The sequence below is a fragment of the Cyrtonyx montezumae genome, unplaced genomic scaffold, assembly GCF_038088225.1.
Source record: "Cyrtonyx montezumae isolate F1298 unplaced genomic scaffold, pur_monq_1.0 scaffold_11, whole genome shotgun sequence".
NCBI classification, from domain to species: Eukaryota; Metazoa; Chordata; class Aves; order Galliformes; family Odontophoridae; genus Cyrtonyx; species Cyrtonyx montezumae.
Window position 1 is genome coordinate 1,168,424 of NW_027071837.1, and position 24,419 is coordinate 1,192,842.

Genomic DNA, 24,419 nt, shown 5'->3' on the forward strand with positions numbered 1-24,419 from the left:
AGTTCTGGCAGGGGTTTGTTATCAGAGATGAGTGGGGGAATGTTCACTGCTAAAATGCATTTTATTGTCACTTCAGGGTGTCTGAGGTTGGGAAATTCCTCGCTCTTCCCTCAGCTCTCTACCCGTGGTTTCTAACGATGGTTGTAGAGTTCTTTGTGAACTTTGTGATTTTGTGTGTGTGTGTGTGTGTGTGTGTGTGTGTCCACCTGACCAGCCCAGAAGTCAGGAGGTCAGTTGACAGAGAGGAGATTAGAGAAGCCAGGTGGTTCTGAGCCATTCACCAGACCTTTCATCACCATAGGGGATGTGGTGGGTGGGCAGGAGTGCGAGCAGGGACAGCAGTGCTTGGGTTAGTGATGCTCCCCCAGCAGGATGCCTGCTCGGTCACTGACAGTGTGTGTGCACTTTGAAACCTGTGGGCTGGGGATGGAGGGGAGGGGGTGGCCTTGGGCTGAGTGCTGGTGGCCTTTGTTTGGGAGGCACCTGGTCACAGAGCCATGGCCGTTTCCCGGTCACATTGGCTTGCTGGCATCTGGTGATGGAGCTGCAGGTTGCTGCCCTTGTTGTCAGAGTGCTTTGTCCCTTCCCCTCCACATGAGCTGGCCTGCAGGAGGAAGCTGGGATGTCATTTCCCCATTTTATTCTGGAGTGTCCCCACCCCTTACCCACAGTTCCTGCTGGCCTGGCTGGGTCCTGTGTGCCTGGCACCAGCAGGAGCTCAGCCCCCTCTGTACATAATCCTGTCATGTGGGAATTGCTGATATTTGTCGGTGTGTGTGTCTGCTGTAGAACAGGTTTTGCTGTCCCCTTCTCATTGGCAGGTGTGCACTGCACCTGCTCCTGTATTGTTCTGAGTCACGGTCCTGGGGGAGGGAAGGGGGGGGAACCGTAAGTAATGGGGGGAGGGGTAACTAGTGAAATAAAATAGTCCACTTCCCACTGTCTAATCTATGGATGTGTATAATATTGAGTGTGTGTCTGGCCCTGCTGTCTCCTAGCTGTTAGCCAAGTGTGACTATTACTATGAGTATGGACTGTCCGACCACAGCCGTGTATCACACTAAATAAAGTTATTTCACCAACACCTCCTCTGTCCTGCTTCGGCAGCGAGCCAGCGTCCTCCTGGCAGCTTTGACGTGGCTGCAGGGGGCGGGAGCTGCTCGGGCCGGCCGCTGGGTGGTGACATACCGGGGCTGGGAGGCACTGTCCCGGGGCTGGGCCGCATGGAGCGGGCGCAGGTGCCCGATGCTGCCGCTTTCCGTGCCTTCCGGCAGCGCTGCCAGGACGGCAGCTGGCAGCGGGACCGCGGTGGGCTCGCTGTGAGCCTCCAGCTGCCTCCACCTGGCTGTGCTGTGCACCAGCTCAAGGTGAGGGCTGGGGGGGGGGCAGCACCGGGGGGGTTGGGGGGGGGGTTCGGAGCCTGCTCTGAGCTCCAGGTGCTCCCTGCAGTGCCGCATCGATGTCCCGGACGTGGCGGCGGAGACCATGTACGACGTGCTGCATGACAGCGAGTACCGCTGGGAGTGGGACAGCAACGTCATCGACACGCACAACATAGCCCAGGTGGCTGACAACGCTGACGTGGGCTACTACGCCTGTGAGTGCGGGGGGCTGAGGGGGGGGAGGTGCTGGCCTCGGTGTTCTGCAAGGTAACGCCGTAGCCAGGCTGCCCGGCGGGAGGGACATGGGGTGGGGTGTGGGGTGCGGCTCAATCCGCTGCTGAGCAGCACTGCGTGGAGATACTGAGATCGCAAAGTGAGGTTGGGAGGATGCTTGGGCGAGGCAGGAGCCTCAGGAGGGGCTGCTGAGCTCTGTGGTGCTTGGGCAGGGGAAGCAACTTTCTCCCTCATCTAGGGCGTTGTCCAAAGCCCTTAAAGAACAGGGACGTGGTGCTACTGCGAGCCTGGCAGGTGGAGGATGGGTATCACACCATCATCAACTTCTCCATCAAACACCCGGTGAGTGAGGAGCAGGTGGGGCTGGGAGGCTGTCCTGCTGCAGGATCCCACCTACGTTTGGGATAAACCAGAACTCCCAGAGCCCCTCGCAATTAGCTTCCTAATTCCTGGACGAGACCTCAGCTTGAGGCAGCTAATCTAGCCTGGTCGTTGCTCTGTGTATTCAGTGCCAGACCTGAGAGAGGGAGAGGGCAGGGAGCATGGAAGCCAGCATCTGACTGCCTGGTGTGTCCGCACAGAAATACCCTCCGCGCAAGGACCTGGTAAGGGCGGTCTGTCTCCTAACGGGATACCTGGTGCATTCAACTGGGCCCAGCAGCTGCAGCCTCACCTACCTGGCTCAGGTGGATCCAAAAGGTAACTGGTGCTGCTGGACTTGTGGTGCAAGTTCTGGCCACGGTGGAAATGTGGCTCAGAAGCCAAGAGTGCATCCGTATGATGTGGCACTGCTCTGTTCTGGACCCTCTGGCACCTGTTAAATCTAATGGCAGTTTCCTATCGGGGCTGTTGGATAGTTGGTGGAAATAGAGGTGTTTTCTGGCGCAGTAACTTCTGGTTTTCTCCCTAAAATTTATCAGGGTCGTTGCCAAAGTGGGTTGTGAATAAAGCCTCGCAGTACCTGGTGCCACAGGTGAGTGGAGCATTTCTCTGGTGTGAATGCCAAGTGCCACCCCACTGGCTGGAGCACAGGGCTGTAGAGAGTGGGTGTCCCCGGGCAGTGGAGCTGCGCTAGGAATGTGCATCGTGGCTCACCTCAGCGTGGTGTTGCATTCTGTCAGCCTTACCAGTCCCGACAGCTGACTGATTCATTTCCGAAGCCAGAGGGAGGTGAATAATGCCACTATTCCGGTTTCCACGTGTGCAATTCCTGCCTCACCTCTCCTGTTCATGTGACATCTGAGCAGGACCTCGAGGCTCAGGTGCTTTTGGAGCTCCTGAGCTGAGTAGCAGTGCAAGACAGGCACAGAGCATTTCAGTGCCTTGATGGTATATAGGAAGTTTGATTTCACTTTTGTAAAGCAGCTGATGTCATCAGGGGATCTGAGCAAATAGAAGATGGTCCTACAAGGAAGTTAAAAACAGGCCTTTCCTGAGCTTCTCCTATGCAGCCAGAAAAGAAATGGAGCAGCAGTTAGTAGTGGCCAGATTGCTGAGTTCTTGGAAGCTGCCAGTGTGGTTTCCCCTTGTGCTTCTCTGCTTTTGATCAGATGTTAAAGAAACTGCACAAGGCCTGTGTGCAGTACCCTGCCTGGAAGCAGCAGCACAACGCAGACATGAAGCCCTGGCTGTACCCTGAGCAGAACAAGCTTCCCATGCTGGCCCTGTCAGAGCTGGCACTGCAGCGTGCTGCTTCGCTGGAGAACATCGACGAGAGCAGCCTGGCTGAAGAGAAGGATGAGAGCAGCGACCGTGGCTTGGAGAACTGACGCTGCTCGGGCTTGCCCAGTCGCTTACAATGAGGGGGGAAAGAGTTTTTTTTACGAGAAAGAAATCCTCGTGTTTGTAGCCTTTTCTCATGACCCAGCTCTGTGGCTCCTGGCTTGCTGGCTCTGCTTAGTGTTAAGGCACACAGGCTGACAGACCTGGCCTGGTAATGTCACGCTCTGAGAGAGCTCGTACTGTGTATTTCTCAGGTGAAACCTGCCCTTAGAGAATACAGCTTGTTCTGGGCCTGTTGCTCCAACAGGTCAAGTTACCTGCAGTACCTCTGCCAGGCTGCTTTACCAGCTGGTGAGTTACTCATTGACAAACTGCTCTTTGCCTCTGTTCTGTGAGTGGCTGAAATATCTTGTGTTGCTGGAGCTGTTGTTTTCCCAAAGGGAATCAATAACTACTGGTGTTTCCCTCCAGCTCTGAGCAATGAAATGGACTGTGGTGATGAGTACAAGCCACGCTACTGCTCTGTCAATTAAAGATACTTAAGCCATGAATGGTCCTTGAAAAGAATCTGCTCCTTCCTTGTTAGCCCACAGCCAGATGTGGGGGCTGCAGAAGCACCTGAGCAATTTAAGTGTTAGCAGAGGAGGCTGCCCTGAGCAGGGCTCATCTTCCTGGAACTCCTGCGAGGCTCTGAAGCAGGATTAACAGATGGGAGTTGTATTTGCAGTCCTCTGTGGACAGAGGTCAAAGCAGCGTGGTTGTGGCAGAAGCCTGGTAGGTGTAGTTGTTTGCTTTCCCTCAGGCAGAGCACAGGGGTGGCTTTGGGGCCAAGGTCCGGCCCTTCCAACTTCACTCCTGCCACCAGAAGGCAGAGCAGCACGAAACGTTGTCCTGTTGTAATTTGATTAACCTCCTTTGCCAAGAAATACATAGGTGCTGTAAAACTGGCGTGAGTTGGAAGCGTAGTGCTCTGCATCTCCATAGAGAGCCTCTTTATCTCTCAGGGTGCTACAGTGGATGGGCCTGGATGCTTATTTCCCTGGTAGAAAACCTGACTTCTTTATCTGAGTGAAAGTCTTTTCTCCTAGTGTCTTTTTCAGCCAAGGCAAATCCAGCAGGCAGAGCTGAAGCTGTGTTAGCTCCCAGCTGCCTCAAATGAGGTGACCCAGACAAACCCTTCTGTTGCAGCCCTTCCTCTCTGTGGCAGCACTGAAATGCTATTCCAAACTAATCACAGGCTGCCTCCCATCACCGTCACAAGAACGCCCTTATAATAGGGCTGCACCTGGTATGGGCTCCCAGCATTTCTCCTGCAGGCTGCAAAGGTAATTGGAGCCACGCATTTCCTCAGGTGAGTGCTGAGGGTGGAGGCAAACCCTTCAGAGACCTCCTGAGTGAGAATAAGACAAAGTCTGGTTGCTGTACTACTTTTATTATATCAGTTATTACAGTAAGTGGAAAACACCGCGTGGAAAGGCAGAGCAAGGGCTGTCCTAATACCATTTACAGGATGATACTATCCTACATTTGTGCCCAGCTTTGCTGATGAACTGTAGTGTTTTCATCCGTGCTCTCCCAGCACAAGGCACAGCAGGCTTTGTCTCCCTTCTCACAGTAGAACCATATCACCATTTCAACAGCAGGAGAGAACATCCCCAAGGCAGAGGAAAAGGGAGAAGTTTATGTCAAAGTGGCAGGGAGCTCTGATTGGGAGCACCTGAAAGGGATGGGGCTGTGCCAAGTGAAGGAAGCAAGTTCAGCAAGTGAAACTTCAACAATGCAAGCACCACGCGTGAGAGAACCTGACTGTGTGCTACTGCAGCTTAGAAACATGCTCCAAACATCTTGGTCCTGTATCGCAGGGGTGGTTAAGCAGCAACAAGGTACACACATGCCTTGGGAGACTAGTGCAGCTAGAGTTGTGCATTGAGTTTGACTGGATTTTACTCCTGTCTGAGTACCAAGCAAACCCAGTAGTGTAGAGCAGAGGTAGAACAGTGAAGAAGGAAAGGACTTCATATATCACCAGAGAAGTGAACAGGTTAATCTCTTAGAGGACTAAGGCCATGCTCTGCTAAAGTGCACTCAGGCACTCCTGACGTTACATCCTAGCAACAGGGGCTGGATCTAGAACCACAGTGCATTCCTTTTAAGTTATATCCTAGTGGGACAAAAGCGTAGGTCTGGCTGGACAAGCTGCCCCTGGTACCCACTTTCATGCAGCACCACCAACTTGTTTCATCAGCCAGTCTCAGGAGAACAGACTGAAGTCCCATCCATCTTTCAGATGAATCAACTGTGGTGCTCCTTCAAGCAGGAAGCAGAGCTGGTACCTGTGTAGCTGTGCCTCCAGTGACAACTGAAACTTAACATGTCATCCCAGATGTTGAGGAAAGGTAGTGGAGAGTTTCTTGCAGGACAGTTCCTCCAGAGGGGACGTAGCAGGCAGCTGCCCACTAGTGAACAGTTCTTTCCTTCTGTCTCTGGTAATCTGGACAGGAAAAAGAAGGCAAAGCTGAAAGGGCAGGAGAGCAGTTGTCGATGGTGAGGAGAAACTAGACAAGATGTTACAAGAAAACAAATTCTGCTTATACTTCATTAATAGGTGCAGTGTTCGCTGCCTTCATAGATAGCAGCTGGTTTTAAAATAGCACATTTGCATCCCAGATAGTTGTCTGAAGTTATTTCAGTGCTTGTTTTAAAGCCCTCTCTTCCCTTGCTCCTTATTTTTCTATACTTACATTTAAGGGTCAGTTTCCAGTTTTATAAAGAATCCCTGTTGGCTTCATTTGACCTCTCCCCACTCCTCCTTTCTTCCTGTGAGTACCTCTGGACATTACGGGTTCAGAAACCAATAGCAATAGCTCTTTTCCCCTCTTGGCAATATTTAAACATCCTTATGGGGATGGATGAAAAACACAAGCAGTGTCTGCCTATCATCAGCACAGGTCTGCTAGCAACACAACTAGTTCCTGTGTTACTCAAGGTAAATAGGTTCTTGCACGCTTCCATGAGAAACCACCTCAGCTTTTAGCACTGTTCCTTTAAGTCCTGCTCTACGAGATTCTATGCATGAGCAGTTGAAGCTAATCCCTGTTGTTTTGACTCGGTAGCTTTTCTGATCCCCAAATCAAAGATCAGTGTTTTCTGATCTTGTGTGGAAACACCTGTGATGGGTCTGAAATCACTGCTAAGCTCAGGTGGATCATCAGGGATGCAGAGCAGTCCTTTGCCCAAGGAGAAATGGTGCTAGGTGACCAGATTTGGAACTAGCAGGCACTTACTGTAAGGGAAGTAACGCACACGCATGGTAATCTCACGGGCTGTCTTTAGGATCTCCACAGCCTGAAAGCAGAAAAAGCTGATCAATGCCCAGACTTTTGGAGAAGAAATGGTGGTGCATCAGTTACACAGTGCCCCCAAGTGAGTTGGATTCCTGCCTGGGAGGACAGGGCATGCTGGGGAGCGGGAGGACCCACCTTGCTGTGCTCTATGTCCTGGAAATCCACATCGTTCACAGACAGCACCTGGTCCCCTTCCTGCAGCCCAGCTCTGTGTGCATCTGAGTCAGCGATCACCTGCAAAGGGCAGAGCAGATCCAGCAGTGCTGACACGCTGTATGGTCAGTACTGCAGGTCCCAGAGCTTCTATAAAATGCCTATGCAGTGTGTTTGCATGGGGTGGGGGGGCCATGGAGAGAACAGGGACTGCAGCGTTCCCTGCAGGCTAGGGAGGGGTAAGAATTGCACACACACTACCTGGAAAGTGGCGGATTACAGCTCTGAGTCTGGAGTTGCATATATAAAGGTAGATGACAGCCTCCACGCACACCCAGCTGGCTCAACAACACCCAGGGGAACAGACAGAACAAGGGGAAGGAAGGAGAGCAGGAACGCACCTTAGAGATGAAGATCCCCAGCTGCGAGGCCTTTCCTCCTCGGATGTTGAAGCCCAGCTGTAAGACGAACCAGGTCAGCAAAGAAACACCACTTCTATGGCAATCCCACCCCCAGTGCCCACAGGGTCGGTCCCTCGTGCCTGTCCTCCACCAGCTCCTCTGTCCAGACGCTGCCCTTCCCTCCAGCTTTCTCCCTTCTCCACGCACAGTGCTCCCAGCAGAGCAGGGGTCCCCTAGGCCCCCTCCACCCTCCCAGGGCTGCCCTCTACGTGCTCTCCCGCACGCAGTCATTGCTTATCACGTGAATTAAACAAGGAAAGAGGCCACACTGAGGTAAAGAGCGACCCGGACGGGGCCGGAGCGGGGTCCGACGGCACTCACCTGCGCCCCGGGCGGCTTCTTGAGGACGACAGTGCGGGGCAGGAACTGCGTGAGCTCGTTGTTGTAGTCGGGGTGGTAAACCCTCTGCAAAACAAAACGGCGGCCCTGAGGCGCTTCCCCACCGAGCTGAAGCCCCCTCCCCCAGAGCCCCATCCCCCTCACCTCGTGCGGGGGCACCCACGCGGGCGGGCTCTCGTAGGGCGGCAGGAAGACCACCGGGAAGTCATCGTAGGGCAGCCGGCCCTCCATGCCGCCTCCCTCCCGCGCCGCGCCCTCCCGGCCCCGCCCCCACCCCACACCGCGCGGCGCCGCGCACGGTGATGACGTCGCGCTCTGTGATTGGCGGAGCGCTGCGCGGGCCCGGTTTGAACGCGGACGGTTGGGGCTCCGCCATCCCCGGTAGCGAACGGATCCTCCCGGGCGGTCCGAAATGGTGCGGGAGGAGGAGAAAGGGATCCCGGTGCGCGTGGCCCTGCGCTGCCGCCCGCTGGTGCCGAAGGAGACGAGCGAGGGCTGCCAGATGTGCCTGAGCTTCGTGCCCGGAGAGCCGCAGGTGATCGTGGGGAGCGACAAGGCCTTCACCTACGACTACGTGTTCGACCCGGCGGTTGAGCAGGAGGAGGTCTTCAACACCGCCGTTGCTCCGCTCATACGGGGAATCTTCAAAGGTCTGGGGCTGCTGGGCTGGGCTGGGGGGGGGGAGGAGGAGGTGCCCTCAGCTCCCACTCGCTGCCCTCAGCTCCCACTCGCTACTGCCTGGTTTGGTTTGGTTTGGAAGATAAAGCTCATCGGTGTTCTCAACGAGCCTGCCTGATTCCGCTAAGAGCAGTTCCAGGGGTGATGGAATCGCAGAACAACGGGGCAGGAAGGGATCTTAAAGCCCCCTCTCCCCCCAGCCCCACACTGCGGGCTGGGTGCCCCCCAGCTCAGGCTGCACAGGGTCCATCTGTGGCCTCAGGGAGGGGGCACCCGCAGCTCTGCAGCAGGGCAGCCCCTCACCGCCCTCTGATTTCCCTCTAGCACTCAGTGTAGATCTCCCCTCTTCTTGTGTAGAGCCATCCCCCCCGTGTCCTATGAATTCGGTATCCTTAACTGTTGCTGAAGTGCAGTTAGAATGGCAGAGCACACGTTGCATTTCTACAACTGACTAGCAAAGCATCAGAGCAACTTGTTTGTTTGTTTGTTTTTAAGAATTGAAACAGCATTTTTTTCAATGCCTTTTATTGAATTCACTTCTTCACGTTTTTAAATACTATCTGTGTATGAAGGCTGTACAAGCAGGCAGTGAGCGACCGTGCTCTTTTGGGAGGATGATTTTCATGGAGTGCTGCTTTTCCTGTCAAAGTTTCTTCTGGCTTCTGCTCAACCACCTCATCTGGAGGTTGTTTGTTCCCTCAGGGTATAATGCCACTGTGTTGGCCTATGGACAGACAGGATCTGGAAAAACATACTCTATGGGAGGAACGTACACTGCCAGTCAGGAGCACGATCCCAGCATGGGGGTCATCCCTCGTGTGATCAAGCTGCTGTTCAAGGAGAAAGAGCAGAGGCAGGACTGGGAGTTTGTCCTCAAGGTCTCCTATTTGGAGGTAAGCCTGTTTTGATTTTGAAATTGTTATAAATGTATGAACTGTGGATAAAGTGGCTTTTAACAAGGCCACGTCTACATTGGGCTCCATGAGGTCTTGTAAGGAAAGATATCTGAGTGCTCAATATCTTTATCTAAAAGTAATGTGGGTGCACCATCGTGCAAATTTAGCCCTGATTTCAATGCAGCTGTACGTTGTTCTTTATGCAGATTGTTTTCTCAAAAAGCTGCTAATTTTCCACTGCTGTTCTGATGCTTTCAGATCTACAATGAAGATATTCTGGACCTACTGTGTTCATCGAGAGAGCGTTCTTCTCAAATCAGTATTCGGGAGGACCCCAAGGAAGGCATAAAGGTCTGTTGGGCTGCCCCAAAGACTGGGGGCAGTGTCACTGGAGACAAATGCTGCAGTGAAACCACTGTCAGTCTGCTTGAGCCCTACTCTGTATTAGTGCAAAGCCAATAGGGTTATCCTTGCTCATAGAAATATAATGAATGAGAGGTATCAGGACTTAAATCACTGATGCAAACTGTCTCTGGGGGTGTTCCTACCAAGCCTCTGTTTCAAAGTGAGGCTGTGAAGCTTGTGAATGCACGTGTACTTGGGAGATGATTTTTGTGATGTAGAAAGTTAGAGGTGAAGAGGAAGGAGAAGATAAATGATGTTTTGTTTCTGGAAACAGATCGTAGGGTTAACAGAAAGAAATGTTGCCTGTGCACGAGATACTGTATCCTGCCTAGAGCAAGGGAACAATTCCAGAACCGTGGCCTCCACAGCAATGAATTCCCAGTCCTCACGATCCCATGCTATCTTCACCATTTGCATTGATCAGAAAAAGAAAAATGACAAGTAAGTCATCCCATAGCTGCCAGGAGCTATACTTACTAGCACTTTGATTCTCTTGGTAGCTCAGTTGAGCTACTCTTAAGGCAGTTCTTTTATTTCAACTGACTCTGATAACAGATACATTTCTGAGCCCTGTAGCTCAACTGTAGCAACCACTGCACTGCTTCTTCCCAGTTTTATGTTTCTTGAGGAAGTAAGGTAGTGTGTTTCTGCCCTAGGAACAGCAGTTTTCACTCCAAGCTACATCTGGTTGATCTTGCTGGATCTGAGAGACAAAAGAAGACCAAAGCTGAAGGAGACAGGCTGAAAGAAGGTCTGTAGGGAAAGGGCACTGCTCAGGTTCTTTTGAGTTTGGAAATGGAGTCCTTGGCAGGGAAAGCCAAGTGGTCCTTTCGTGTTTTTAACGCATGTGTTTTCTGAGTGTACCTTTGTAAAAAGGGCAGGGACTGACTGGTTTGTAGGACTGAGGTGGCTCCACTCACTGTCATCTGTTTGCGTGCAGGTATCAACATTAACAGAGGTCTCCTCTGCCTGGGGAACGTGATTAGTGCTCTTGGTGAAGAAAATAAAAAGGGTGGTTTTGTCCCCTACAGAGACTCAAAGTTGACAAGACTGCTGCAAGGTAAGAAACAGATAATGACAAAACCTAAATCTACAGATGCCATTTAAATAATAAAGTACCAAAAGAAAGAATTCACTAGTTCTTCTTGCTTTCCCTCAGAGCGCTGATAACGTCCTGTTTTTGTTCTCAGATTCTCTGGGTGGTAACAGCCACACTCTCATGATTGCCTGTGTAAGCCCAGCAGATTCCAATCTGGAAGAAACTCTGAATACTCTGCGCTATGCTGACAGGGCAAGAAAAATAAAGAACAAGCCAATTGTCAATGTTGATCCCCAGGCTGCTGAGCTGCATCATCTAAAGCAGCAGGTATTGGTTGTTTCCTTCCTGAGGCAAGAATACATCCATCTTTTTGGTTATCAGCTCAGTAAATAGCAAGCAGGGAGGCAGGACACCTGCACAAAGTAGGGAAAAATTTCTCCACCTCTTGGCTGTGTAAGTGCTGAAGTATGTGAAAGCTTTTTTGCAATTCTACAGCAGCTGCTCTCTGTGACAGGAAAATGATAACTGTGATTGGCATTTTGCTGGCCTGCCCATTACAAGAAAAAGCTCATGTAATGCAATAGCATTGGTTCAGCCAAATGTGAGACCTTCCCTTTGGTTCAAAGGGATCTGGCACTGTGCTCAGGACAGCCTGAGGTGACTTAGCATGCTGTGTCCTGAGCACTCCTGATCGGTGGGGGAAGCAAATTACTTCAAATGCTGCAGAGACACGATCCCTTCCCTCAGGAAGCAGTGAAAGTACAGTTGTGGAGCACATGACTTGTATTAAGACAGGAGTTCTTAGTTACAGTCCTTCAGCCTTCTAGCTACTACAGTAGAGACTTGCAAGCAGTGTTTGTTTGTGTTTTTAGGTACAACAGCTACAGGTGTTACTGCTGCAGGCCCATGGAGGGACCCTCCCAGTGTCTATCAAGTAAGCTTTATAGGTTAATGCTCAGTGTAAATGATGACCATTGTCAGTTGCAGGAAATAAAGAGACACTAGGCTCTGTAATCTTGTATGTCTTTCTCACACCATCCATCCTTCCATTCTTCCTCACCCTTTCACTGCTGAGTATTAGGAACCTCCATCTCTGCTGTTTGTAAAAGCACAAAGCAAAACAAGTTTGGACTGTGTGGGTGTCTTCTCCCGAGTATATTTTAAAACCCAAGTTCACACAGTTTAGACTTAGCATTGGTTAAGCAACATTACCGTGTTAAAAGGATGTTTTCTTGCAAATGTCTGCTTTCAGTACCTTGTGTTCCTCAGAGACTTTGAATTCAGATTAGTCTTCCTCCTGTCTTTCTATTCATCTGCTATGACCTGTATTTGCTATAAGTTATTTAAGAAATTTGGAGACAATTTTAGTGCTGTTACAAAACGTTTGGTGAAGTCACGTTCACAAACAAAACTGTTCCTTGGTATTTCAGTAGCATGGCACCATCAGAGAATCTGCAGTCTCTGATGGAGAAGAACCAGTCACTAATGGAAGAGAATGAGAAGCTGAGCAGAGGGCTGAGTGAAGCTGCTGGGCAGACAGCACAGATGTTGGAAAGGATCATTCTGGTAAGGCTCCATTTCCTGAGAAGAGCCTCAAGTTGTGTGACTTTCCCTTTAGCTGAAGACTGTTCAGTAGCAGCTCCTGTGCTAATGACATGTCAGCAGTCTCTTTAGAGTTCTCGCGTGTTTATCTCAGATCTTGAGCTATTGGGTACTTAGAAGCAAAAGTCTTCTGGAGTCTGTCAAGGCCTAAAGATCTGGAGGCTACAGGAGAAAAAAGAAACCAGATTATCAGCTTTTCTGTTGCTTCGGTGTCTCAGAAATGCTTTTGAGCTCTCATTCTCTCCTCTGTCTTCCCTTCCTCTTTATATTAATTCATTGCTGTGTATACAGCTGCCAGAATAGGTATTGGATCCAAACAAAGTAATGGTGGAAGACATCTCGGTGTCTTGATTTGCCACAGACTGGCACTGTCTCTTTTGCTACAAATCAATTAGCTGTCTTCTGGCTTCTTACTCTTACCTTGCATGTCCTACAGCTCAGTGTAATTCTGGTTTCTCTTAGACAGAGCAAGAAAATGAGAAGATGAATGCCAAGCTAGAGCAACTTCAGCAACATGCTGTGTAAGTCTGTTTCCACACCCTTCTCGTGCTGAGGAAATGTCTTCCAGCATTAAATATTCTGATTGGGATAAACAGAATGCCATCGATTCGTTGATCCAGAACCCATTTGTACATTCTCTGGGGAAATTTGTTACTTACTGGTGTGTGGGACACGAACCTGCCAAGTAAGACTTGTGGCTCTGTTCCCATGTCTGCTTTGCAGGTGCAAGCTTGACCTCCAGAAGCTGGTGGAGACTGTGGAAGATGAGGAACTGAAAGAAAACGTCGAGGTGATCCGCAATCTGCAGCAAGTGCTGGCTCAGTTCCAGGTAAGACTGAATTCAAGGAGAGAAGTGTGTGTGTCGGGCAGCTTTACTAAAGAAACCCAATTCCCTCGTGGCCAACCTGCTGTGCAGTGGATTCTGCTCAGCAGAAACTTTCCTTGGGGAGCTGAGGTATTAAAACTGTTGAATGATTCTTGATGTCCTCTTCCAAACAAGCTGCCATGCCCTGCTTCTGATGCAACACAAGGGCCACTTGTGCTCAAGTGTCTGTGTAAATTGGAGGTGGAGGAATATGAGAGCTTCCATTGGAGAGTCTAATGACTTGGAGAGCAGTGTGGATTTACAATCCGAAAACTAAAAGCTGAGTTAGAAATCTAGTAGCTTAATGGGCAACCCTAATTGCAGAAACCTGGAATTGCTTTATAGAAGTTGCCAAATGTTTGTCTAATTGAGAACTTCTCTGTATTACCCTACTAGACGATTCCCCTCCTCTCCCCTCTGCCCCAGATTCCTTGTTCATGTGAGGAGCTGGCTGCCAGTGTCTGGGAGAGGCTGGGCAGAATGCCTTGTCAGGCAGCTTGGGAGGAGTCTGCTCACTGTCCATAAGAAGGAAGTCAATGACATCCTCTTCCCAGAGATAGCTTTCTGGGCAGAGGAGGGTAACTGACTTTGTCATTCTAGACCAAGATGCTGCTATTAACTTCATCTTAATTTTCCACCTTTATGCTTTTTTTTTTCTGCCTTTTGTCTTATTTAGAGTGAAAATGCTGCCACAGTGGAAGCTGCTGCAGAGATGGCAAACTCTGAACAGGATGCTACAGGTGTAAGTGAGGGGAGCCCTTATTCTGCAGTGCACACCTTCCCATGGCCACGACTTTCTCCTACTGCTCCTCTTTTATTTGTCTTTTTGGTAGTTTTCTGATTCTGAATAGTGAATAATGTGTCCACTTTCATATGTGCTGCCTTTCTGCATCCTTATATGCTCAATTCAAGCGCGGTAACCTGTTCTCATTTCTGAATATCTACGTTTCTTAATGTAAAAATGAATTAGAAGTGTTCTACAGAAGTAATCACGTTGTCAGAGAGCTTTAGGTTGGCCATTCCAACTCACTGCTGTCTCTTCTCCAGGAGGCAGACACAGGCCAGGTTACCAAGAGGTCCTCAGATGACTTTACCACACAACACGCCCTCCGTCAGGCACAGATGTCTAAAGAGCTGGTTGAACTGAATAAAGCCCTGGCTCTGAAAGAGGCACTTGCAAAAAAAATGACACAGAATGGCAGTCAGTTGGAGCCCATTCAGTCCCAGTACCAGGTAAATTCCTCCACAGATAAACCTACGTGCCCTCAGAGGAGTTCGTTTTCATTATTAATGTATTCACTGTATGTTGAAGATCTATTCTTTCGTGAGCAAGTTTTTGTTGAGTCTTATTTCCTTAAGTTTTGGTCACTGCCCTCTTGGGCATGGGAGAGGATGTTAACTACAGGTTAGCAGAGGGTGGGGAGAAACCATTTCTAATTATCTACAAGCAGTCCAGCAGAAGATGATCTTTTCCCTGAAATAAATTATTAGCCACTGGCTGTTTTATGTGAAATAAGTTTCTTTTTTTGTTTTTTTTCTTCTTCAAGATTTACTTTATCTCATACTAAGCTAAAATGCAGTACTCCATTGTCAGATTTCATTGCACAGCTAGCTGATCTGGCTTTCCTTGTCATGAGCTGTGATAAGATCTTTCTCTGTTTATTTATAACTTATAGTTGATGTTACAAAGGCTTTGTGCACTGACTACAGTTTAACGTGTCCTGGTTTTAGAGAATGTCCTGCAGCCTGCTGGGAAGAGATGTGGCTCCCCAGGGTGTCCTGTCTAAAAGCTTTGTCTCTACGAGGGGGTCTCGGGGTTTCAGGGAGGCTTACTGCTTCTGTCTTTGTAGTCTAACGTCAGGGATCTGGAATTAGAAGTCAGCAATTTGCAAAAAGAAAAGGAGGAGCTGATCCTTGCTCTGAGCATGGCAAAGAAGGATGTCAACCAAGCCAAGTAAGTGTGGCTACACAAGCTGCATGGCTCATAGCACTGAAATTGTGTTAATGCATCTGAGAAAGTTCATCATCTTAGTCTTACTTTAGCTCTATGGCAAAGCTCTTATTTTGATTAAGAGTACTGCACCTCCTATCCATGGTGGTGTGACATGCTGGTGAGTGCTTGTAAACACTGCAGATTTTCTTTGGCAGAGTGAGTTCTGAGTCTCTGGGGGGGGGAAATCTGCTTGCCAGAATATTTTGGAGAATGCTTGTTTGAGAATAACAGCAATCAGAGGTCTGTTGTTAAAGTGTGGCTTCTTTACAGGCTGAGTGAACGGCGTCGGAAGAGACTTCAGGAGTTGGAAGGGCAAATTAATGAGCTAAAGAAAAAGCTGAATGAGCAAGCTAAGCTCTTGAAGTTGAAAGAATCTACAGAACACACAGTCTCCAAACTGAACCAGGAGATCAGGGTAACTAACTCTAGCAGTTCTCAGGCTTGCCTAGTTTAGATAAAGTGGCTTCCAGGCAGAAAATACTTGTGTTCTCAGTCTCATAAAACAGAAGATGCCAGTCCTACAGTAAGTTATTTTGGCTGTGTGATCTCTGTTGCTGGTGCAGTGCCATAGGGAGGTGACCACTGTGACCAGGAGGAACAGAAGAAGCCCAAAGTGTCTTCTGCCTATTCTGATAATTTGCTGCCTTAGTCAAGTTGCTTTGGTTTCCATGTTACATCACATGTGCATTTTCTTGCCCTTTATGTCTTGCAAATGACTTCCTGGGCTTTAGCACTTGGAAAGCATCCTTAGGCATGTGCTCCAAGAATTGCATGTTATAATACTCTCTGCCCACCCCCACTCCTGGTACCTGTGCCTACCAACCCACCCCATGGAAATGTAGGTTGAAACTATGCAGGGTTGGAATACTGGGCAATTCCTCTGACCCTCTGTATTTTCTAGGAGATGAAAAACCAAAGGGTGCAGCTGATGCGCCAAATGAAAGAGGATGCTGAGAAATTCAGGCAGTGGAAACAACAGAAGGACAAGGAAGTGATCCAGCTGAAGGAACGGGTGAGCAAACACCAAGCTTCCAAACTCTTCAGAGTGAAACAAATCATTAATGCCTTAAGGCTTTATTTAATTTTCAAGCATCTGGGAAAACATCTGGGGAATGCTTTGAAGATAACAAACCAGTTCATATGGTTGCCACCTTTTACCAGTTGTAAAAGGACTCTCTTGCTTACGCCTGGAGAACTTAAAGCTATCAACAGAGTCATCATCGTTCAGCTCTGAAGCAAAAGGCAAAAATATTTTTAAGTGCTTAAAGTTGTAGGGTTTGGCCACAAAATGGGAGTGTTCAACCTTTCAAAGGAATATTGAGTCTGCAGGTGAGTAGTGAGTCAGTTAAACCTGTCTGGTTTGTATTGTTCAAGTGTAATAAGGAGCAAACATACGTACCGCTCGATTTTTGGTCTCACAGGAGTTGTTAACACAAAAAGTTCACCCGCAGTGCTTAAAGCTTTAAGCTTGTGATTTGCAGTCTCTTATAACCTTCAGGGCTCCTAAACCCTTTTGGTGGGAAGTGTGGAGCCCTTCTGCTCTAAGCCCAACAGCCAGCTGTTCTCAGCAGCAGCGCGTGACTTCAGCTTGTAATGATCAGTGACATCACTGCCACGAAGCACTTTTATTTGTTGTTCTGCAGTGCTTGTGTTCTCCTCCAAAAGGTGAAACTGGCCTTCTGTTGTGGTGCTGTGAAGATGATGCATAATTCCCTACATCTCAGTTGTGTTTCTTTGCAGGATCGCAAAAGGCAGTATGAGCTCCTGAAGCTTGAGAGAGACTTTCAGAAGCAGGCCAGTGTTCTTCGGCGCAAAACTGAAGAGGTAAGGAGCCAGTATCTGCTGGGGACTACTGACTGCTTCCTAACAGTCTGCAAAGTGTCTGGAGATTGTCATGGGATGTGCAGAAAAATCCAAAAAGTGGTTTGGAGGCGTGAAAATAGGGAGGGAGAGAGGGGCAGCCCGGAGGAAAAACACTGTGCTTCCATCCTGTGGGCTGACAGATTCTGATTAAATCCAGTCCTTGAAGGATGAATTATCCCTTGCTGAGCATCATGTCGCTGTGGAGAATTTGTTGTAGATACACAAGCTGGAAAGTGTCAAATGAGCTTTGATGGATATGCTAGATTGCAGGTCGGAATTCCTTCACGATGCCTGAGAAGAAGAAATGAATCATGAGACCATTTTTTGGTTGTTTTCTTCTACCTTCAGGCCTAGAAGGAAGTTGTCTTTAAAGCAAGAATTTTAGCAAAGGAAAATACATCTGAGGCTCTATGGTCTGTGCTCCAGTCGTGTTGTTTCAGTTTTATTAGCCTACTTTGTCACTGTCTCACAGAGCCTGGCTTGCACTGTGACTGCCCCCATGTTTTCAGCCATTAAGATGTTAAATGGTGTAAGTACTGTTGTGCTTTTGTGTGAACTCTTGCAGGCTGCAGCTGCTAACAAACGCCTGAAGGATGCTCTGCAGAAGCAGAGGGAGGCTGCAGACAAACGCAAGGAGAGCCAGAGCCGGGGGATGGAAGGAGTTGCTGCACGAGTGAAGGTGGGTAGCAAGCTGCACCCCAGTGGGTAACAGCAAACCTGGTTCTGCTGACCCATGAAGTGCTGCTGGGGTTGATGACTGCAGAGCAAGCGGGAAGGAAAGTAGTTATTGATCCCAATTAAGGGAGGTAACTTCATGGTTTAGCAGTGAAGGCATTTTGGATAAGGAACCAGTCCTGAAGCTGAGACTGCTGTTAACCACTGCTCTGTTTTTCCTCCAGAGCTGGCTGGCAAATGAAGTAGAGGTGCTCGTTAGTACTGAAGAGGCTCGTCGGCACCTTGCAGACCTTCTGGAGGACAGAAAGATCTTGGCACAGGAGCTCCTTCAGCTCAAGGAGAAAAAGGACTCTGGGGAAAACCCGCCCTCAAAGCTCCGGGTAAGAAAAGGAAAGGCCAGGTTGCCTGTCCTGCACCAATGGCTGGATAGCAGGTGCCATAGCTTACTCTTCCACCTGCTTGAGCATTTCCTTTGGAACACAGACAGAGGTGATTCCCCTTCAGGAAGAAAGGATTAACATTTTTAATGTTGTAGACCCTTTTGAGTCAGAAGGGACCTTTAAAGGTTGTCTTGTCCAACTGCCATGCCCAGGAATCTACAGCTAGATCAGGTTGCTGACCTTAACTGTCCTCCTGTGTGGTGGGAAACAAGTACTTAACCTGCTACTGAAAGCAGTGAACCTGGTGGGCAGGAGCTGGTCACAGCCCTGATCAAAGATTTTGCTGCTGCTAAGAAGTAGAGGGATTTAAGCTTTGAAGAAATGCTGGCAGGCTTTTGCAGTAATGTTTCTACTTCTTGCTGAAATGCCTACAAATGGAAGCTCAGCCTTGCACGTGTTGCTAAAACTATTGCTCTCTTCTCTCTTGCCGTGGTTCTCTAGAGGCGGACCTACTCCATCACAGATTTTCAGGCATCAGAGATGGACGTTTCTTTATCAAAGCAGATAGAAAGCCTGGAAACTGAGATGGAGCTCAGGTAAGGTAGTATTATAAAGCTGATTTCCACAGCCTAAGGCTGCTTTCTTTTTTATATATATATATATTTTTTTTTATTTGTTTATCTCTGCAACTGTTTTGTGAAAAAGAAAAGCAATTAAATATTTTCATTGTCAGTGTTTGAAATCATAAAATGGAAAGAACCTGTGTTGTCCCTGGATTATTAAAATAGGAGTACTAGTAATAGGAGTTACTTTTTTTGACTGAGGCAAACTCGTGGGGTGTGGAGGGAAGGAGAGAGTCCCTGGTGTAGTGTGGAGCAGCTGTAGTCTGCATTTCCATGCAGTCAAAATATTAACTCCATCTAATTTGACTAAAATTCTGCTAAGGTTTTTAGCCTGTGTTCTCTCCTGTGTTGTGACCCCAAATGTGTGTGTCCTTCCAAAGGAGTGCCCAAATAGCAGACCTGCAGCAGAAACTCTTGGATGCAGACAACGGAGATCGTGTGAAACAACGCTGGGACAATATTGCAACCATTCTAGAGGCTAAATGTGCTTTGAAGTATCTCCTTGGGGAGGTAAGCTGAGTCTTCCTGTTTTAGAGCATTCTTTTTTGAAATCTGAGTGTCAGTGTTGGGATGGTGGGGCCTTAAAGAACAATGGAAGTAGAAGGCAGTAAGAATTGGACTAACACAAGAGCGGGGAAAAATCAACTGAGTGACAGAAACATTGCAGTTCCTGAGACCCAGAGACTAAAGGAGGAGAATAAAGGGAGTTATATGGGAGAGCATTTGTTTTTGGGGTTCCTTCCCCCCATAAGTACTGAGCTTTGATGTTCTGTAGGAAGGGAAATGAAAACTGGCCAATAAGACTTCCTGTTACCCGTTCTTCACTTCCACTTCTCATCTATTGCCTTTGTTGCTGAGGGGGCTAGTCCACTTCTTAGGTTGGTTGGCTGCTAAGCAGAATGGCTTCACATTCAGGCTGCATTACTTCTGTCCCAAGTACACTGTGAAATGTGGAGCCAAACAACCACTCTGCGTTTGTCTTTCAGCTGGTTTCCTCCAAGGTCCAGGAAAGCAAGCTGGAGAGCAACTTTCAGCAGAGTAAGGCCAGCTGTTCAGACATGCAGAAGATGCTGATTGAAGAGCGAAACCATGCAACAGAAATGGAGGCTGAATTCCAAAATCAGCTTCTGCTGCAGGAGCAACAACACCAGGAAAAGGTAAAACACAAATTAGGAACCTTGAGAGCCCCTGTGTTTTAGAACTCTGGTTCCCAGATCTGCTCACAGATAAAGGTGACTGGGACGTGCTGAAGCTGATCTGTTGCGAGGTGATCAAATTCTGTTAGGTGCTTGCAGGGCAGGTGTAACAAAATGCCAAGAAACCTTCCTGTTCATCTTCTGCCTCTTGCAAATTATTGAGTAAAATAACATTCAGTGCTCTAGGTGAGGATGTTGCACTCGAGCACGTGATAACTTACAGAGTAGATCAGGACAGAGCAGTACTGGAAATGGCACTGTCCTTCTGAAATTGTGTAGGGCTTTGATGGCTGAGCTGGCAGGTGTCACTTCAGGAAGTCACACCTCTTTGTCTTTTCTCTGAATTTGCTTTTAGGTTCTGTACCTGCTCAGCCAATTTCAGCAGAAAGAAGCAGCAGAGAAAAGACTGGAAGATTCCCTCAATGAGCAGGAGAAGCAGATGCAAGAGAGGCTCAACTTTCAGGTATTGTTCGTATATGTAGAGGATATGGGGAACCCCTCTGACTCTGCAAGGAAGTTCCAAAGGCAAAAATTCTTCCCGAACTCCTATTTGGGTATGTCACCCTGTGTAAGCCAACTGATTTCATCCTGTCTTGCAAATAGGAGGAAGAGCTGAAGAAAATGAGGGAGATCTGTGAGAAGAACCAAGAACTTCTGCGGGAAAATGAGATTCTTAAACAGGTGGAGATCTGTGTGGCCATAAGTAATTTAAGGGCATCTTCTCTGTTGGGTTAATGTATTATACAAAGCTAATTTCTGTCCTTCTTAACAGAAACTGCTGCTTGTCCAAGTTGCCAGTGGACAGAAGCTCCGTCGCATTCAACAAGTGTCACCCGAGTCCCCAGACTCTCCTTTCGATTACATTCCACCCAAAGTAAAGCTGCTGCATAACAACTTTCTATATTGTCCAAAGCTGTATGCTGCTTGCTAATCCTGTAACACTTCCAGTCTTTGAACCCTGGAGCCAAAGCTTCTGTCGTAGCAAATTTAATCATGGCCCTGCAAAGGGTCCAAATCTTAGTGCTGAGAGGAGTCAATGATATAAAGCTATTTTGCCAAGGCTGTGACACAGCTCACTTAATTTTTCTGATCATCTGTCAGCTGTATTTTTACAGACTCCAGCAGTTTAAGCTGACTGTTAGATTGAACTTCTAATCCTGGCCAGTGTGATGGTCGGTCTCTAACCCTGTAGCCTTCTAGGCTGTCTGGGGGGATTGAGGATGTGGTAGTGGGGCTTCATTGTGAAGCCTTACAAAAAAGAAAAAAAGAAAGTAAAACTACTGTGGTGTGTTGTGAGACCTCAACCCGTGTGATTTCTGTGTGCAGCCAAAGACTCGACGCCAAACAGTGGCAAAACCACGTGCACCAACCCCAGAAATGGATGTGGAGGAGCTGTTCTCTGACTCAGGGGAGTCTGAAGAGGAGGAGGATGCAGAGTGGGTTCCAGTTAAAGCAGTCAAAGGATCAAAGAAGAACGTAACAGGGGTAAGGTCGTTCTCATTGCTGTGGAATCTATAGGGGATGCATCCCTGAGCATCTCATACGTGTACAGCAATGCAGTGAGGCTGCAGTGTCTGCAGTCTGAGCTATGCAGGCTGCTGTTGCTTCATGTACCCAGGCTAGCAAAGAAATATTCCTTAAATGTGCCATGAAATAGCTAAATTGTGTCACTTCCATGTAGACAGAGCCCCAGGTTTGCCTCTTAGTGCCTGTGTGTTAGCTTGTTCAACTGGAACTGGATTCCTTTGGGGTGAATTGAAGTCAAACACCAAAGAATCCAAGATTCTTCTTTTCCATGATAAGAAGTGCTTATTATTTTCCCTGAGATGCCATGCTAGCAACGGAATAGTGAAAGATTGGGGTTACTGTCCTTCACGTTGCTTCAGGTGTTGGCAACTGTAGCAATGAAATGCAGCCTATAAAACACTGAAGCCCTTTCTCCCCTCTGCTCTTCTCTTACTCAGTGCTTCTGCAAGGGCCGATGTGGGAACAGACAGTGTGGCTGCAGGAAGCAGAAGGTGGGCTGCACCACGGGCTGCAGCTGTGACTCAGCCAGGTGCAGAAATCGAGACCCTGCCCATCCAGTGAGTACTGCCTGTGCCCAACACTCAGACTGTTCGGCGTGTTGAACGAGGCTGGAGGGATGGCTGAGCAGTTTCTGTACCAGCCTACGGTTCCTCAACTTTTCTGAGGCCTTTGTAAATGCTACTGTAATTTACTGTTTAATCCATGGTGGAGTTCAAAGTCAGCCACAAACCTGGCCACAAGGAAGTGGTCTTTTTTCCTTTAATCTCACTCGGAAAACAAAACTTGAATCTTGCATTTCAGATTGCACAGCAGCTTAACCCTTCTAAGTGTGTACGTATTCATTTAGCCCTTTTACTGAAGGAGTAGAAGGGACAATTAAGGCTTTTAGCAGTAATTGTGGCATCAGGATGGTTTGTGAACAGCTGATGTTAGAAACATTTGCCTTACTCCTGGATCTTTAAGACCTGAAGCAGAGTCCTGCATAGTAATTCCTTAATTATTTACTGTCTCATGAAACCAGTTGGCTGATGGGGCATCTAGCATCCTGTAATGTGGCTGACTTTGGAAATGGAGGAAAGATGGCTTAGGGACCTGCAGCATTTCTTCAGCTGCTGGTGGGGAAGGGAGGGGCTGGGTACTGTGGAAATGCTTCAGAAGAGCACTGCCCCTCAGGATGGCACGATGTGTGAGGACCAAACAAAGGACTCAGAAGGTTCCTTCAAACTGGAAGACCTCACTGAAGTGACTGAAGGGGAGACCTTCTTTCAGCCCGTGTATATCCCTCCAACTATGAAGGTACTGGCCAAAGTTCTCTATTATTACTATTTTCTTCTAAACAAATGAGAGGGCACCAAAACCTCATAGTGTGGACTCATTAAATGTAACATCCTGTTACATACAGTGATGAATCTGAACAGAGCAGGAGGGGGAAGGGGTTGAACACTGGAAAGTTAGTGTGTGCTAGAAAGCTGAACAGACTACAACTGTCAGTCCAGCTTGTCTTTCATTTTTTCTGCTGAATTCTTAAGTTTTTGTATTAATTGCCACTCAAGCTGTCCATGAAAGCAGCCAGAGCCAACGAGTTCAACTCAGCTGTACAGACTCATGTTTCTGTACTGCCCCTTCCAGCAGCAAGAGGTTGGGAATCAAGGAGTGAGGACAAAGTCCTCTCTGTGTCCAAACATAACTGTGCTTAAGTCGGTACATGCTCTGCTTTGGCAGCTGTGGTTTTGCCTCAGGTAAACAGAATTACTTACGTGTACTCTCTGCACACAATTCTTCAGAGTTTTCACCTCAGAAAATAAATTCAGCAACTTCTGATGCTAATCAGGCAACCAGTGCAAGCAGGTTGGCTTCTCCAGGGTGGTGACTGACTCTCAAATTGTCTTTGCTTTCCTGATAGGTCCTGAAAGATATCACAGACCAGGATGTGCTCATGAAGAAGCCCAGCACTGCTGCTTCTCTGCTGCTGAGGGATGAGGAGTCCCAGGAGAACCAGCTGCCCTCTGTAAAGAAAAAGAAGAGGATGCTGAGTAGCAATACCAGCTTCTTCTCAGGTTGTACCCCAATCAAAGAGGAGATTTGACTGATGAGCCACAGCTGAAAATGAGGTTGAGCTGCACTTGTTTTCACCACGGATGCTGGTGACTTTCTTTTTTAAAAGGAAGAAAATGAAGTGTTGGAATCTCTTGCTGCAGAAGAGCTGTGTGGGCTGTCCTGGCTGACAGCTGCTGGCATCAGCAAGGGGATCAAACCCTAATTCTTAGTAGAACTAGATTGTATCCAGCTCTGTGCAGATATTTGGATGTGTGGGACTGGAGTAGATGTGTTCTGCCTGGATGATGGTGAGTAACTTTCCTCTTCAGAAATCCTGGGGTGAGTGCAGTGATCAATCCATTTGCTCATTACAGCTGCATTCCTCACCCTGAGCCGTGGACGTGTTGGGTACAGATTAATCCGTGATCTTGAAAGAACTTTGCATTTGCACTGGAAATGTAGGCACTGTCTTCCAGGACAATTTGAGGAACTGTTCCCAGCTGCCACGTCAGCCCCACGGGTGCCTGATGGTGGGGAGGCACTGTCAGTAGTCTTAAACTAGCTAGCAGCTGAGAAACGCCAGCATTCCTGTACCTGGTGGGGCACTGGCACATCCTTGTTCATTTAGATGGCTAGCAAGTTTCTAATTTGTGAATGCTGTAGTGATTTTAACTGGCTTTTGTAGCTTTAATAAAGGAAATACTAAAAATCTGAGAATGTCTTAAGGTTACGGTGGTCCCTGTGTGGTTCCTTGTGGCATCCCTTGTTCAAACTGAGCTCAGGATGCCTCTGGCAGTTGCTGTGCTCGCTGCTCTTGTCCTTCTGTCTCACAGTGTGGCCCCAGCCCTGTGACGCTGCCTTCCTCCTGCAGCACGCTCCAGTCTGCACAGTGCCTTCCCTGACCTGCAGCTCAGCTTTATTCTCAGGCTGCCGCAGTGGGAGCTGTGGCTGCGCTCAGCACGGGAGCTGTACAGACATGCCTTCATAAACATCAAAGTTTGCTCT

General features: G+C 48.3%; 3 protein-coding genes across 4 annotated transcripts; 2 read left to right on the plus strand and 1 right to left on the minus strand.

Annotated features, from left to right (window-relative positions):
• The first annotated feature begins 1,223 nt into the window (after positions 1–1,223).
• On the plus strand, positions 1,224–3,436 carry LOC136044111 (START domain-containing protein 10-like). Its single transcript, XM_065729202.1, is given in 7 exon segments — positions 1,224–1,367; positions 1,450–1,597; positions 1,855–1,958; positions 2,198–2,340; positions 2,342–2,449; positions 2,451–2,589; positions 3,167–3,436. Coding segments are annotated over 7 exon segments (1,005 nt in total). The 3' UTR covers positions 3,386–3,436.
• Positions 3,437–4,981: 1,545 nt separating this feature from the next.
• Positions 4,982–7,898, minus strand: PDZD11 (PDZ domain containing 11). The gene is made up of 6 exons (XM_065729199.1): positions 7,780–7,898; positions 7,618–7,701; positions 7,237–7,293; positions 6,818–6,916; positions 6,623–6,683; positions 4,982–5,829 (listed from the first exon to the last, which is right to left on the minus strand). The coding sequence occupies exons 1-6, from the start codon at positions 7,864–7,866 to the stop codon at positions 5,795–5,797; spliced, it is 423 nt and encodes a 140-aa protein (XP_065585271.1). The 5' UTR covers positions 7,867–7,898; the 3' UTR covers positions 4,982–5,794.
• A 146-nt stretch (positions 7,899–8,044) lies between these two features.
• Positions 8,045–24,038, plus strand: KIF4A (kinesin family member 4A). 2 transcript variants are annotated; one of them, XM_065729200.1, is made up of 29 exons: positions 8,045–8,285; positions 9,016–9,206; positions 9,468–9,560; positions 9,889–10,055; positions 10,271–10,365; positions 10,555–10,674; positions 10,805–10,980; positions 11,526–11,587; positions 12,084–12,219; positions 12,718–12,776; positions 12,979–13,084; positions 13,797–13,862; positions 14,168–14,353; positions 14,971–15,074; positions 15,384–15,528; positions 16,015–16,125; positions 16,854–16,937; positions 17,542–17,655; positions 17,876–18,031; positions 18,533–18,627; positions 19,035–19,164; positions 19,641–19,811; positions 20,206–20,313; positions 20,454–20,531; positions 20,623–20,724; positions 21,177–21,335; positions 21,815–21,934; positions 22,551–22,673; positions 23,281–24,038. In XM_065729200.1, the coding sequence occupies exons 1-29, from the start codon at positions 8,048–8,050 to the stop codon at positions 23,461–23,463; spliced, it is 3,678 nt and encodes a 1,225-aa protein (XP_065585272.1). In that variant the 5' UTR covers positions 8,045–8,047; the 3' UTR covers positions 23,464–24,038. The 2 variants fall into 2 exon arrangements, with proteins under 2 accessions (XP_065585272.1, XP_065585273.1); XM_065729201.1 differs by having other exon boundaries at positions 12,087–12,219.
• The last annotated feature ends 381 nt before the right edge of the window (positions 24,039–24,419 follow it).